At 61.8% G+C, this 14,300-nt stretch overlaps 1 protein-coding gene across 5 annotated transcripts in view; it reads right to left on the bottom strand.

Annotated features, from left to right (window-relative positions):
- Positions 1-231: 231 nt before the first annotated feature.
- KIFC3 (kinesin family member C3) overlaps positions 232-14,300 on the bottom strand; it is a 64,316-nt gene continuing 50,247 nt past the window's right edge. For all 5 annotated transcript variants that reach the window (XM_079117869.1, XM_079117871.1, XM_079117870.1 and 2 more), the window contains 17 exons: positions 11,352-11,417; positions 10,723-10,866; positions 10,377-10,616; positions 9,701-9,874; positions 9,115-9,262; positions 8,907-9,037; positions 7,635-7,746; positions 6,400-6,581; positions 5,533-5,637; positions 3,734-3,864; positions 3,241-3,364; positions 2,859-2,988; positions 2,541-2,770; positions 2,202-2,336; positions 1,702-1,810; positions 1,165-1,191; positions 232-944 (listed from right to left, as the gene is read on the bottom strand). In XM_079117869.1, coding sequence (XP_078973995.1) covers positions 1,187-1,191; positions 1,702-1,810; positions 2,202-2,336; positions 2,541-2,770; positions 2,859-2,988; positions 3,241-3,364; positions 3,734-3,864; positions 5,533-5,637; positions 6,400-6,581; positions 7,635-7,746; positions 8,907-9,037; positions 9,115-9,262; positions 9,701-9,874; positions 10,377-10,616; positions 10,723-10,866; positions 11,352-11,417 — 2,166 coding nt within the window. In that variant the 3' untranslated portion in view covers positions 232-944; positions 1,165-1,186. The remainder of the gene's footprint in view (positions 945-1,164; positions 1,192-1,701; positions 1,811-2,201; positions 2,337-2,540; positions 2,771-2,858; positions 2,989-3,240; positions 3,365-3,733; positions 3,865-5,532; positions 5,638-6,399; positions 6,582-7,634; positions 7,747-8,906; positions 9,038-9,114; positions 9,263-9,700; positions 9,875-10,376; positions 10,617-10,722; positions 10,867-11,351; positions 11,418-14,300) is intronic.

Below are 14,300 nucleotides of genomic sequence, written 5' to 3'. Positions count from 1 at the left end.
ACGCTGGGCCTCTCAGAAGGGTAACTGACCATGAACAACAGAAAAAGGCACTTGGGGTGAGGCAGTGCTGATCCTGCCTCCCCCAGTTGTTCAGGATGTGTGTTCCTGGGAGACTAGGTCCTGAGGGCTGTGGTGACCAGCCAGCAGTGTGGAGGCAACAGGCCATGCCCAGGCCCTGGCTCCCTACAATCCAACCAGCGGGGACTCCCAAGACCAACTCTCAGACTACACTTGTGTAAAAGGTTTTTATTTTAATAAGTAAAAATGGCTAAGCTTCCAAAAGTTTTAAATAGGATTTCATAGGGAGGAAAATGTCAAGAAGCCAGTGGGCAAGGAGAGTGCCTGGCACCAGGCAGGTGTGGGGGACACAGGCCACCCACTGGCCACCTCTGCCAGCCATAAATACAGCCTGGCCCTGTGGCAGGAGGACCAGGTGTCTATGTACACCTAGGCACACTATGTACACGCCCAGCTGCGGGGTCCCCTCGGAGGAGGAGAGCAGGGGGCAGAGCTGCCCCTTGTTGCCCCCAGCTCGGCCCTGGTCCCATGGTTCCTGTGCCTTCCTGGGGCATCAGCCTACCCCTAGGAGTAGGCTGCCAGGCCTGCAGGCTGAGGAGAGGAGACAGGCCAGCCTGGGCCAGGGCCACCCTCCCGCGTTCCTGCCCTCCCCTCCAGGCCCAGCTCCCACGGACAGCTCAGGCCTGCCAGGCGGAGCGGGCCATCCCTGCCTGCCCTTCCAGCCCACGACATCGTGCCCAGAGCCACAGCCGAGAGACACTACTTCCTTCTGGATGTGTTTCTTATCTCTGAAAAGGGCAGGGCCGAAAAGCATCCACCTCCTGCAGTCCGGGCGCTGTCGCAGGAGCAGGCCAGCAAGGCCTCAGGGCGCAGCTCCGGGCCCAGCGGGATGGCGTGTCCTCACACAGGCACCGGCCGTGACTTCCCTGCAGGAGAGGCAGGGATCATCAGCCTGTGTTCCATGCTGCAGCCATGCCTGTGCCACGGCAGGGGCAGACGCCAGCACAGGAGGGGCAGCAGCACAGGACAGCAGCAGCAGAAGGACAGGCCAGCCCCAAGCAGCTGAACACCAGCACAGCCCTGCCACCCAGGCGGGCAGCAGGTGGGTGGCAGGCAGACAGCCTGGGCCGCTGGCCCCACACTCACCTGGACACTGCAGCCCCAGCCGTCAGGCTGAAATCAAAGCAACAGGCGTCTCACTGCTGGGCTTGCCCTTGACCAGGACCCTGCTGCCCTGTCCCTTCGGACTGGGGGACAGGCCAGGCCTTCCCATGAGGAGCCAAGCAAAGGCAGGAGCCTGGACTATAGTCTGGTGGTGGGGCCCACTCGTCTGGGACATGGAAAGCCCTGCGTTTCCACCCTCAGGAGCCAGGGCCCAGGGCAGGAGACAACCAGGCCTGTTTGGGAGGTTGTTACTACAGGAGCCCAGGCAGCCTTGGGCTTTGAGTCAGCAGTCCCAGCTAGGGGACCACAAAGTGGGCTCCTCCTGATACCCCCCTTCTCTGGGGGGCCTTGGATTTCCCATCTATAAAATGGACACAGTACTGCCCACCCTCACTACTTCCTGGGGCAGGAGGGTGTGAGGCATGTTCTAAAGTTAGTCTTTTAAATAAGGAAAGAAAAAGCCCATCCAGGTAAGGGCAGCCTGGTGGCTGTGACCGTCCCTTATGTGGGGAATCTCACCAGAAGGCTGCAGCTTCCTCCGGATGGAGCCTGGGCGGCTAGAGGTCCCAGAGCTGGGGGCCGAGTGGGCTCGTGCTGAGGACTGTGTAGTCTGGCACGCTGACTCCCACTGAGAACAGGAAGGGCAGGTGGGCATGGCTGCCTGGCGCCTCCCCTCCCACCCTGCTGTGCCTCCCCACCCCCATTCCTAAAGCTCTGTTTCCTCATCTGCAAAATGGGCATCATGATACACCTGCCTCAGTCAGTGTGAGAGTTAAGGGAGACAACATATGCACAGGAGTAAACCAATTCCTGCACTGGTGCCCACCATGTGCCAGTCCTGTGGAGCAGCTCCCTGGCAACCCATGACCACCAAGAAGGCCTGGGTTAAAGGCTACTGGGTCGGGTTCAAGTTCTAGCTCCAGGCCTCAGGCAGCTTCTTCCCCACCACTCAAGGCTGGGCCCCACCTCCCCCGCCTGTGAACTGCATGTGTGAGGCAAGCGTGAAGCATCCCGCCTACCTCCAGGTGCTCCTGGCTCGACCAGGACCCCAGCTCTGCGCGGCGGGACCCAGGGCCCAGCTCCACAGAGCGCACCCTCTCAGCAAACTTGAGGGAGTAGAGCGTCTCGCTGGTGTTTTTCTCCACGGGGGACACCTGGAAGACACGAGAGCTCGCACCCCACCCCAGGCCAGCTGGCTGCTCCCACAGCAGTGGAGGGATCTCCCAGCCGCAGGACTCCAGACGGCTTCCTGGAGACAACTGGTGGGCGCATGTGGCCAGGATGGGAGCTGCCAAAGACCAGGGTCCTGTGCCTGCACAGCACCGAGGACTGTGCCACCCTTCCCCCAGGGCCCTCACCTGCACCACCATGAGTGTCTTGCTGTCACCACTCAGCGAGTCCTGCAGCAGGTAGGTGAGTTTGGAGTTGCGGAAGGGCACGTGGCCCTGGCGGGAGCGGAGGGCAGCAATCACGTCCCCCAGGGCCGACAGTGACTTGTTGATGTGCTGTGCCTCTCGCAGGCGGCTGCCCTCAGCCCCCGACTTGCCCACGCGCTCGGAGCCAGCCAAGTCCACCAGGTTCAGCTTCCCTGCAGGGAGGGCTCCAGGCAGGTCAGGGCTGCCTGAGGTGGGGACCACAGCCGCCCTCAGGCCAGGCTGCCCAGCGCCCACCCTCACCGGTGGTACGGAGGCCTGTGCTGCAATCCACGCCGCGCACGGTGACGATGAGCAGGGCGTGTGAGCGCGAGCTATGTTCGTTCAGGTTGGTGAACTCGGTGGTGCGGTTGGTGTGGCCAAACTCAAAGACCTGGGGTCAGCCAGAGGCACAGGCTCAGAGGGGGCTTCAGGATGCCACCCCAAGAGCAGCCCTGTGAGGGGGATGTCACCCTCTGCGTCTCAGATGAGGAAACCAAGGCTCAGAAGGCCTGGGGACTCGCACGAGAGCACTCGGGGCGTGGCAGAGCCTGGTTCCAGGCTGGTTCTGTCCACCGAGCAGCCATGCTCGTGCCCAGGGCCTCCCCGCAGCACCTCCCAAGCCCCAGGACCCCTAGCCCCTCACCTTGTTGATGTCGTCCACGCTCTGCACCTGGAACTCAGTCAGCCCCGGCACATACAGCTGCCCGCTGCCATCCGGGCACAGCCGGATCTCCAGTTTCTCCTGAGGCTCTCTGCCTAGCAGGTCCCTGGAGGGTGGGCAGGACAGTTGCTCCCTCCTCTCACACCCCACCCCCGTCTGGAATGTCCCCTGCCCATCACACCTTCCTTGGCCATCAAGCCCACCTCTCCCCTAGCCTCTCCCCTGCACTCAGCTGAAGAGGTGGAGACAGACCGCTCCCCGCAAGTCCCTGGATGGCGTTTCTGGCCTCCAGTGTACTGAACCTGTGGGCAGCACCTCCCGGGCCGGGTCAGAGAGCCCGGCCTCCGCTGGGACCACCTGTCCTCCTGAGTCAGGAGGTGGCTGGGACAAGGCTGCTCAACCGCCCCTGCGGAACCCGGACTCCCCCCGCCCAAAGACCCTGCTGCCCACCCACGGGCTCCCACACGCTGCCCACCTGAGGACCTCATTGTAGATCTCGGCCGCGCTGACGGTGATGGTGTACTCCCAGTCCGACGCCTTGTCCTGCACCTCGGAGAAGAGCAGCTGCAGGGCCCGCTGGTTGATGCCGGGGTCCTCAGGGGTCCCCTGAGGGCGGAGGGAAAGACCCCAGTGACCCTGAACATTTCACACAGCGTCCGTCACCCCCAGCCTTCAGCGACCCCTGGCAGGTGAGCCTCCCCACCCCTCAGGAGGCACTCCACGAGCTCAGGTGACTTCTCCTCCCTGGCCTCAGCTTCCCCACCTTGAAAGGGCAGTGCCCTGCCAGGATGGCCCTGAGGCCTGGAGCAGAGCGTGGGGCCGAGGGCCTGGCCTGGTCGGCACGAGGCTGCAGAGCACCTGATGTGTATCTGGCCCCACTGGCCACCAGAGGGGCAGCAGAGTGGAGTCACACTGGCCGCTGGGGAGCTCAGCAGGTGGTATGGGGTAGGCACAGGCACCGGGTCCTGAGGGACTGACAGACCCTCCCAAAGGCACTGGGGAGTCCTCTGAAAGTGTGGCCCTCACCCCCCCACTCCGCCAAGACCTAACCGTGTCCCCTCCACAGCCCCGCTCTCCCCAGACAGCCCCAGGCTCCAGCGCTGCCTCCTTGGGAGGCTTCCCTTGTGTCCCCAGACGCCCTCCCTGCCAGGGCCTCGTCTCTGGCTTTGCTGTTGTCCCTGGCACCTGCTGACTGGCTGTGTTCGCCACTGTCTTCCCCACTGCTGGGTGGGCTCCAGTGGGGGCAGGGACTGTTAGGTGACATGGGGGCCCCAGTGCCTGGCTGGTGCCGACATGCCTCAGGCCTCAGCAGAAGCTTGGAGGGTAGATGCTCAGTGGTCCTGGTAGTCACCCCAACTCTGAGCAGCCCCAAGACAGCACGGAGCCCAGGAGGTGCTGCACACACCCTCACCACCTCCATCCCTGGCCTGCCAACTGGTCTGCCCCCCGACTAGCCAGGCTACATGGCCCTAGAACCGGGGGAATGAGAGCCCAAAAGAGAAGGGGCCACCATGGCAGGCTCCCAGAGGGTGCCTGGCAAGCTGACTGGAAGGACCTGTCCAGTACTCTTTCTGGACATGGGGGCACCTGCCTCATCCCCTACCTGCAGAAAGCCACACACACCTGCTTCCGAGAGCAAACCCTTAAAGGCCAGCTTTCTACTTCCATCCACACTCAGCGCTCTTCCTTCTCTCAGGCCCCACCCCTCGGCCATGCCACCTGCTCCCCCCACACTACACAGAGATGAAAAGCAGTGCGCACGCCTGTAATCCCAGCGGCTAGGAGGCTGAGGCAGGAGGATCGCAAGTTCAAGACCAGTCTCAGCAACTTAGCGAGGCCCTAAACAACTCAGTGAGACCCTGTCTCTAAATAAAATATCTTTAAAAAGGGTTGGGCAAGGGCTAGGGATACAGCTCAGCTGGTAGAGTGCTTGCCTCGCAAGCACAAGGCCCTGAGTTCGATCCCCAGTACCGCAAAAAAAAAAAAAAAAGAGTTGGGCAAAAGAGCGTGTGGGCAAGAGGCTCTGTCCTGTGGGGTGGGGTGGTGGCCTGCGCAGGACCAGACCCTGCTGGCTGGTTCCCCATCCTGCGCGTGTGCCCCCTCAGCCCTGCAGTGCCACTGCAGGTGCTCTGGGGCAAGGGGCCCCTCTCCAGGCCTGGGGCCGACTCAGGTCTGACAGCCTGCTCCCAGGTGGGGCGAGGACCAAAGGAGGTGCGGCAGGACTGGGCCCAGCCCCGGAGGTGACGAGGCCGGCAGCAGCAGGGGCTCACCCACCTCCATGGTGTAGGTCTTGCCGGCGCCCGTCTGGCCGTAGGCGAAGATGCAGACGTTGAAGCCGTCGATGCAGGAGGTGATCAGGGCCTGCACCTCCTGGAACACCTGGAGGGACGGGGTGGGAGTGAAGGCTTCCAGCCCTCTGGGGCCAGGGTCCCCAGGCCAGCTACCTCCCCTGCCCACGGCCCCTCCACAGTGACAGCACTGCCACAGCCAGCTCCCTGTTGAGGACTCCTGACTAGTGAGTCACTGCACAGGACATCGGTGGGCACGCACTGCCCGCAGAGGCCAGCAGGGGCCCTCCCCTGGCTTCTCGCGCTCCAGAAGGGCTTTGCAGGGCGAAGGCAGAGGCAGCAGGGGCCTGGCACCCCCTCTACCTGGGCCTTCCTGCCAGTGGACGGAGGATGGAGCAAAGGTAGGGCCAGCTGTGGGGGCAGAAGGGCACAGGGCAGGCAGGCCTGGCAGGCTGGCTGGTGGAGGTGGCAGAAGAACGAAGCTGAAACACGAGCTCTCACTCTGCCCAGGACCAGGCGCTGGGTGCTAGAGTCCGAGCTGCCCCGCGGGCTGCTGTGGAGCAGACCCCTGCCTGAGGTCCCTGGGCCGGCGATGGGGGCCGCAGGAATGGGCGAGAAGGCTCTGCTTGGTTCCCCCCACCTTTTTGTGAGGTGGGCCTTGAACCCAGGGCCCAGCCCCACTTGGTAAGCACCCTGCCATTAAGCTGCCCCCAGTCCTCTGAGGGTTCTGCTCTTTCCTCCCAGGGGGAAAGCGAGAGGACCCTGGGGCCACACTTCTCAATCCCACCCCACTCTCCTGTCTAGTTCTGTCCCCCTTTTCCCTGCATAGGCTATCCCCCAGGGTCACACTCACATCCTGCTGGGAGGCCCACGGGGAGAAGACTTTGTCCAGCTCGAAGGACACAGGCTTGCCCTTGTGCAGCAAGTGGATGATGGAGTCGTCATCGGGGTCGAAGGTCACAGCATTGGTCGCCTCGGGTCCTTCTCCGTCCTCCTTCGTGACTGGCCGGACACGAGCAATGACCCGGATGTTTCCTGGAGCGTTGGGGATGGAGAAATGGGCCCAAGCAGAGTTAGGACCAGACCGCCTCCACTCTGCTGTACACGCTGGTATTCCAGGCAGACTAGGGCCCCAGGAGGTCACAGCCCCCCAGGACAGGGTGGCCCACAAAGCCGTTATCAGTCTCTCATGAATGCATTTAGTACATTTTCTTCTGAGCAGACCACTTGAGGATGGGAGTCTTGCCTTGAAGACAGGGAGCAAAGGTCAGCTGTGGGGCTCAGGCACTGCACCCGGTCTTGGCAAGACTCTCTCTGGATTCTGCTTCCTCATCTACACCATGAGGAGCTTGGGCCCTGTGAGCCTGGAACTTGATCTGTCAATCTAAAGGGACACCATGAAAACCAGGACAGGGCTTGGGCACCAGATGGGCAAACAGGACCAGAGAGAGACGGTGGACAATGGGCACTACTATCTAACAGGCACAGACGGTGGGACAGCTCGTGCTACCCTCTTGCCCCTTTGTGGGCTCTCTGTGCTCCTGTGACGGAGATGAAGTGCCCCCTACAGCCAGCACTGCCCTGCTGGCCTCCCTCTCCAATTCACAGGCCAGATCAGCTCTGGCCCCACCACCTTGGGCACGCCCAGCACCCTGTGGGCCCTGCACCTGGTCATGGGCAGAGTTAGGGTTTTCTGCGTGACCACTGATCACTGTCCCTTCTCCCAGCTACAGTGAGCATGGGGGTGCAGGCACAGTGTCGGGGGGGCCCGCAGCAGGTGCTCCCTGGAGCTCAGTGCAGGGAAGGGTGATGTCTTCAGTGTGACCAGGCCCCAGGTCAGGGCCGCCCAGTCCCAGCGCTGCAGTGCCCCATCCTCTCCTGGGCCACCAGGGCCTGGCACATAACCTGGCCTGGCCCTGGCGCCTCAGAGCGGAGCCAGGGAGAGCAGTGGTAGTGCCCCGGCTTCCCTGCGCCTCCTTTCCTGGTCTACAAAGATGCCAGTGGCTCCTCCAGGACGGGGTGCAGCTCAAGGGTGACTGCTGAGCCAGTCGGGGCACCGGCAGCCCATCCCAGGTCCCCAGGCGTCACCTTTCAGCCGCACCAGCTCGTTGTGGCACTTCTTGCGCAGCTGCAGCTCGCGGCGGTACTTGCGCAGCAGCTCCTGGTTGTTGCTGTTGACCTCCTCGATGGCCTGGCCGATCTGGGGGGACGGCATGGTTGGCAGGGCTGGCCCCGTAGGCCTCGCTCGACCAGCAGCCCACCCGGCAGGATGCCCATGCTGCCCTGGACTGCGCACTGGACGTAGGTCCCATCTCCCCACCACCCCGGGAGGAGCTGCCAGCACCCCATTTTACAGATGAAGAAACTGGACCCCAGGCTGAGCCGACAGCTCAAGGTCACCCTAAGAACACGCGAAGAGCAGGGAGTCGCCCTGGTGCCACAGCCCTGGCACAACGTATGACAGCTAGACTTGGATCCAGCTCTGCCCTCACAGCGGGGGCCTGAGGCACCTGGCCCGAGGCCTCTGAGTCTCACTTTCCTCATCTGTACAGTGGGTATAATGCATCAGACTCAGAAATCTGTAGGAGCCCATAGCTAAAGATCTCCACGGCACCTTCCACAGGGGAAGAAGCAGGATGCAGACCACAAGTTCAGTATGGCCCCCGTTGGGTAAAGGGAAGGACAAACGCTGTCCACGTGCCTGCTCATGATGCTCAGAACATCTGGGGAAAACGGGGACAAGTGGCCCTGGGCGAGGGAACGCAGTGGCCAGGAGCCCCTTCCTTTCCATGCCCCTCTGCAGGGCGTGGTTTTCACATCCATGTGTTACGGATTTTTTTTAAAGGAGAACTACTTTCTATGTATGGGCTCTGGAAAGAGCTGTCATACAAACTCAAGAAGCCAAAGGCCATAAAAGGCCCAGCACAGGGCTCAGGTCGTGGATCAGTGGTAGAGTGCTTGCCCAGCACGTGTGAGGCACTGGGTTCAAGCCTCAGTAACACAGAAAATAAGAAAAACAAACAAACAAACAAAAAGGCCCAGCATGCAGGTGGCACTTAGGACTCCTGCTCTCCCATACTGCACAGCACGGAGTAGAAAACCGCATCAGGGGCTGGGCCATGGCAAAGCGCTTGCCTCGCGTGTGCAGAGCCCTGGGTTCAGTCCCCAGCCCCCCACAAACAAAATTAAACATAGCAGATGAAAGAACATTCGCAGCACTTCCGAGATCTATGTAACGTGTGGTTTAAAGAATCACTAAGACAAGTAGTGGGGTGGGGGCTGGAGGGCTGGAGGGGGCTCTGAACTTTGGAAGGAGCCCTGGGTGGACGCGGTCTGCCAGGCTTCCAGGGCCTCGCTCACCTCAGCCTTGACGCTCCTGAGGGCCTCCTGCAGTAGCAGGGGGAAGCCGCGCACCTGCCGCTTAAGCCCGTTGTAGTCGTTGGTGAGGGTCCTCAGTGCTGGCTGTAGCGTCAGCAGGTTGGTCCGGACACCTATGGGGACAGGAGAGGTGTGAGGGTGACAGTATGAGGCCGAGGCAGGGTGAACGGGGCCCTGAGAGCAGGCTCACCTGCCAGGTTCTCATGCACGGCCTTCATCTCCACCTGGGCTCTGGCAAAGGCCTCCTCGATGGCCCGGTTCTTATCCTCCTCCAGGGACTGCATCTCCTCCAGCATCTGCCCGTGTGCCCGCTCCAGCTCCGACTCATACATGGCAATCTGGCAACCAGGCCAAGAAGGCTCAGCGGTCCCGTGGGAGGGAGGCAGGTGCCGGGAAAGAAGTCCCGCCCCAAGCAGTGAACCCTCACCCGCAGCGTGGAGGGGCAGCATGGCCACCTCTCTCCCCTACACAGAACTCCACGCAGCACCTCCCCACATCAGCCCCTGCGCCACCCTGGTCCACGCACAGAACAGGTGCTGGGCTGGGCCCCGGTAAAGACCTGCAGTGATCATGATGCTGAGTCCCCACCGTGAAGGAGGTTCTATGACCAGATCATGTTGCAGACGAGGAAACAGATAAAACTTGCCGTTGGCCACTTGGCCGTCAGGGAAAGGAGGGCCTGGACCCCTGGTCTGTGGGGTCCTCAAATACTTAACCACTCCACTATACCGAAGGCCTGCTCCCTGGCCCAGCCTGTGCCCCCGCAGCCTGCACACCTGCGCCCGGAGCTGCACGGTCAGCTGGTGTGAGCTCTGCAGCTGCTGCTCCATCTCTTTCAGCACCTGCCGCTGCATGGCCACCTGCTCCTGCAGGTGCTGGTTCCGGGCCTGGGACTCGCTGAGGGCCTGCTTGGTCTTGGAGGACTCCACCTCCACTGTCTTGATGACATACTGCAAGGGGAGGGGAGGACGGACGCTGCGTGGAGGCGAGCGGGGACCTGAGACACAGCCGGCCACGCCGGGAGCCTCGGGATATCCCTGTGGATGCGACTCAGTGGTTAAGCACCCTCCAAGCCTCCCCGCAAAAAATGACAAGGGCTGTCAGGTCCCAGCTTTGTGGATTGCTGCAAATCTGGCTTCCTGGAACCTTCTCATCTCAACAAAGCCTGCACGGTGAACCTGGCTGCAGCCCACCCGGCACAGGGTACTGGGGAGGGTGCAGAATCTAGACACTGCCCTGCATCTGGGCCTGGCATGCAGTGGGCACCTCTGACATGCTGGATACCTAACGGGGCTGGCCTGGATTCGCAGAGGGGAGGACCAAGAGGACGCAGAGCGGAAGGATCCCTCTGGCCACTCACATCTATTTACCAGGACCAGCCGCTCCTGCGTGCCAGCTCTGTTCTGGAGGCTTGTACAGGGCACTGCTCGTGGTTGCCCGCAGGTGGCTCACCTTGACAGGCGGGGACTGGGCCCGCAGGCTGGCAATCGTCTCGTGACTGTCACGCAGGCGCCGGCTGAGCCGCTCCTCCTCCTGCGCCTTCTCGGCCAGGCAGTCCTTGAGCCTCAGCTCCACCTCAGCCAGCCGGTCGGTCTTCTGCTGCACCTCCAAGTTCAGCTCTGACAGCATGCCTTTGTTCTCGGCCACCTCCAGCTGCAGCTGGGATAACTTGTCCCGGAGCTGGGTGCTCTCCTGCAGGGGGTCAGCAGGGGACAGAGAGGCGGGAGGCACTGAGCGGCTGGGATCGCGGTGGGCAGCGGAGGCCCAGCCCCGGGGTGGGGCGGCCCCAGTCGCTCACCTGGCTGTGCTCGCAGCCTGGGCAGGGGCCCGCCGGCTGGGCCCGCAGCTCCTGCAGCTCCGTCTCGCAGTGCCGCAGCTCCTGCCTCAGCCGCTCATTCTCCACCATCAGCCGGTCCCGGTGCTTCTCCAGGTCAGTGCCTCCCTGTGGAGAGCCAGGGCCCAGCGGGGGCATGTGGCAAGGACAGGTGGGATGGCAAGAAGGGCAGGCGGAGGGCATGCAAGGGCCGGGAGAGAGATGGGGAGGTGGAGAGAGAAGGAGGGAAGGAGAAAGAGGAAGGCGAGCCAGGGAGGAGGAGGAGACAGGAGCCCAGAGACATGGAGACAGCCAGCTGGCGGGGGAGCGGGAGCGCCCCCCTGCTGCCCTCCCCCTGTCTATTTTCCCGAGTGTGAAAGTAACAAGAAGTCACATTTATGCGCAGAGTTCACACTCCGGTTTTACGTAAGGAGAATCAGCCCCCTCTGCTCAGGAGCCACACAACTGCCACCAGCTGTGGCAGTAGTCTCTGAGACAGGGTGGGGGGATGGCTGGGTGGGGCATGAGGGTCTGGAGATGGGGCCCCACCCCTGGGGGAAGGGTGGGTGTGCGCAGAACAGTCCACCCCTGCTCGGGGTGGCCGGGAGTCTCACCAGCTCAGACCGCAGTCGGCTCACTTCCTGGGCCTGGCTGATGAGCTTCTCCTTCAGATTTTCCACCTGAGGGCACAAGGCCAGGGGCATGGTGAGCCTTGGTCCCACCTCCAGGCAACAACCAGTCCTCTCCCTCGGCACCAGTTCAAGGACTGACAAGGCTTCTCCCAGCCTCCAAGCCACAGCCTTAGGCCTGAGATTCCAAGTAACCGGGAGCTGGCCTGCTCCTGGCAGCCTTCGGCACCCTCCCTCACCGCAGGGTCAGGCCAGCCCGGCTCCTCAGAGAAGTCTGCACAGAAGTGCAGCTGAGGAGCCACTGTAATCCCAGCAACTCAGGAGCCGGGGAGGAGGATCCCAAGTTCGAGACCCGTCTCAGCAACTTAGAGAGGCACTAAGCAACTCAGCGAGACCCTGTCTCTAAAAAAATACAAGGGCTGTGGATGTGGCTCAGTGATTAAGCACCCCTGGGTTCAATCTCTGGTACCAAAAAAAAAAAAAAAAAAAATGTGGCTGAGGTATCACTCGCTGGCCTGGGCCCACCCCAGGGGCAGCTCTTGGATGGACTCAGGACCCTTTATTGCATAGACCTCTGTATTCATTATCTGTAATTTTAAAAGGGCCCCCCAAATCATATCAACTCCAGGCCCTGTAAACCATCGATTCATCCTTGCCTAGCACCCAGAATTTTCAACTTTGAGTGGTTTCTGGCAAGTTGGCCTGTGGAACCAGGTCTGCCCACCCCCACTGCCCATCGGCTTTGCAGGAGAGCTGTGGCTGACCAAAGCTGTGAGGGAAAAGGGGGAGTCTGCCCCGTCACAAGCAATGGTACCCAATGGTGGCTGGAGGCACCGGGGGCAGACCCCAGAGCACAACCCTGGGACAGTCACTCTTCCTTGGAGCTGTCCTCAGCTGACCCACCCCTCAGAAGCCCCAGCCCCTGGGCCTGCATCAGTCCACCCAGGAGCCTCTTCCCAGGAAACAACAGGCAGAAAAGACCTTGGCACCAGCATTCACCAGAGCATGTCTGGGTTCTCTTCCAGAACATTCAGTAATGACCACGTCTCACCCGGGAAAAGGCTCAGTGATGGTCAGACTTACTCTGGTGGTTCAGGAGGTTTATATAAGCACCGGGTGCTGATTCCTACATGACAGGTGACCACATCCATCACCTGCGGGAGCCAGCCCTGTGAGGTGGGTGAGGGGATGTGTGGGACCAGACGCCCAAGAGCCACCCAAGGAGACAGCCACGTGGGCTCCCCATGGGCCTCGTCCGGGGGAACACAAACCCCTTTTCTTTCAAGGGAGGCCGACATTTGGATATGGGGGTGTGTGCCGAATCACCCACTTTATATTGCTGAGATGTTGATCACCACGCCCATGGGCAGCCCTTGACCTTGGAGGTCACTGTCTCCTGGGGCTGGAACAGTTGGGCCTCTGCTCCTCCAGGTGGCTCTCTGAGGAAGTGGGCCATGAGCTCTGCCCCCACCTCCAAAGAAGCGCTTCTTGCCCCGGGTGGGCAGAGGCGTTCTACGACACAAGACCCCACTAGGCGCTGGGGCCAGCCTGCTCGAGGCTTCCCGGGGGCCATGCTGGTGACCTGAGGACCGAATCTGTCACCGCTGTCACCACCTCCAGCATGGTCCTACCTAGCAATGCACAGGGTCATGGACCAAGCAGGGAGGCAAAGCTGGAGCCACCTCTGCCTGCCCCCAGTGCCCGCTTTCTGTGGCTGAAGCCTGGAACAAGGAGGGGCTCTGGGGCTCTGCCCCCAAGGAGATCGAGGGGCAGGTCATATGAGGCAGCTTTTCTATCTTAAGTCACAAAACTGGGGACAACCTGAAGGTGGCCCCAGGGCAGCTCTGGTGAACCACAGCGTGCGCATCTCCAGCGCGCAGACTGTTGCCCAGCAGCTGCGATGCTGTCCACGAGTTTGTGTGAGCCTGGAGAGTCGCGAGCACCCCTCCCAGCTGCCTCCCACCCTGCTGTCCAGACAAGCCCCCAGAGGACCTGGGGTCTGCTGACATCTCTGACCAAAGGCTTGGTGTCCTCTTGTTTTCTGCACAGCTGGGGATGGAGGCCAGGGCTTGGCACACGCTGGGCAAGGGGCTTTTCTCGGCCCCTCTCCCAACGCCCCTCACCCTCCCCGACACCCCAGGTCTGCCCCATCACAGTTCGTCAACGCGTAAAGTCAAAGGAAGACTCCAGGCTGGGGAGTGTGTATATAATACGGAAAGGCGCGCAGCCTCCGGGCTGAAGCCGAGCCGACGGGCCCTGGGCTTTTCATGACTGAGCATCACTTCCGTCTCGAGGGACACCTGCTCTCTGCACTGCCCTCAGCCTGGACTGAGCGGCTCTACTTGTAGCTTTTGTGAAGGTCCCGGCACCTTCCCCAGCCTCTCCCTGCCCGGGGCTGGGTGTGCTCTAACCTCAACCATCTCCAGCGCCTGCGCTCCAGCACTCCTGGGCAGCCAAAGAGGCCTTTGCTGGTTGGCCGGGTTACAGGTGTACCCTGCCCATCACAGTCAGCTTGCTGTTCCCTTCTGGCATCACAATGGGAACCTGGGAGCTCCTGGCTCTGGAACCAGCCAGGAGCATCCAGAAGGCGGGGCTTGAGAGGACAGGCTTGCCCGTGGGAGGGAGGGAGGGTTTGTTTGGTCAGAGATGTCAGACACTAAGTCATCTGGCTTGTCCTAGGTAGCATGCAGCAGAACAAGTGGACTGACCCCTTCGGGCAGCCTGGCCAAGGTGACCACAGACTGTTCAGACTGGAGCGACGAGGTCACCCCATAACCCCTCCAGGCCAGCTCCATCAGGGACCCGGAAGTAAGAACACCAGCTCCAGAAAGGGACCCTCACCCTCCACATGGAGGGGTGGCTTTAGGAGGGCTGAGAGCAATGCCAGTCTTCTCCTGGACTTGAAGGCACAGCAGGCAAGTCTCATAGGGTTAG

This window comes from Sciurus vulgaris (assembly GCF_902686455.1).
Source record: "Sciurus vulgaris genome assembly, chromosome: 17".
In the NCBI taxonomy this organism is placed as follows: domain Eukaryota; kingdom Metazoa; phylum Chordata; class Mammalia; order Rodentia; family Sciuridae; genus Sciurus; species Sciurus vulgaris.
Note: the sequence above shows the minus strand (reverse complement) of the source record. Positions and strands in the feature narration are given on the sequence as shown.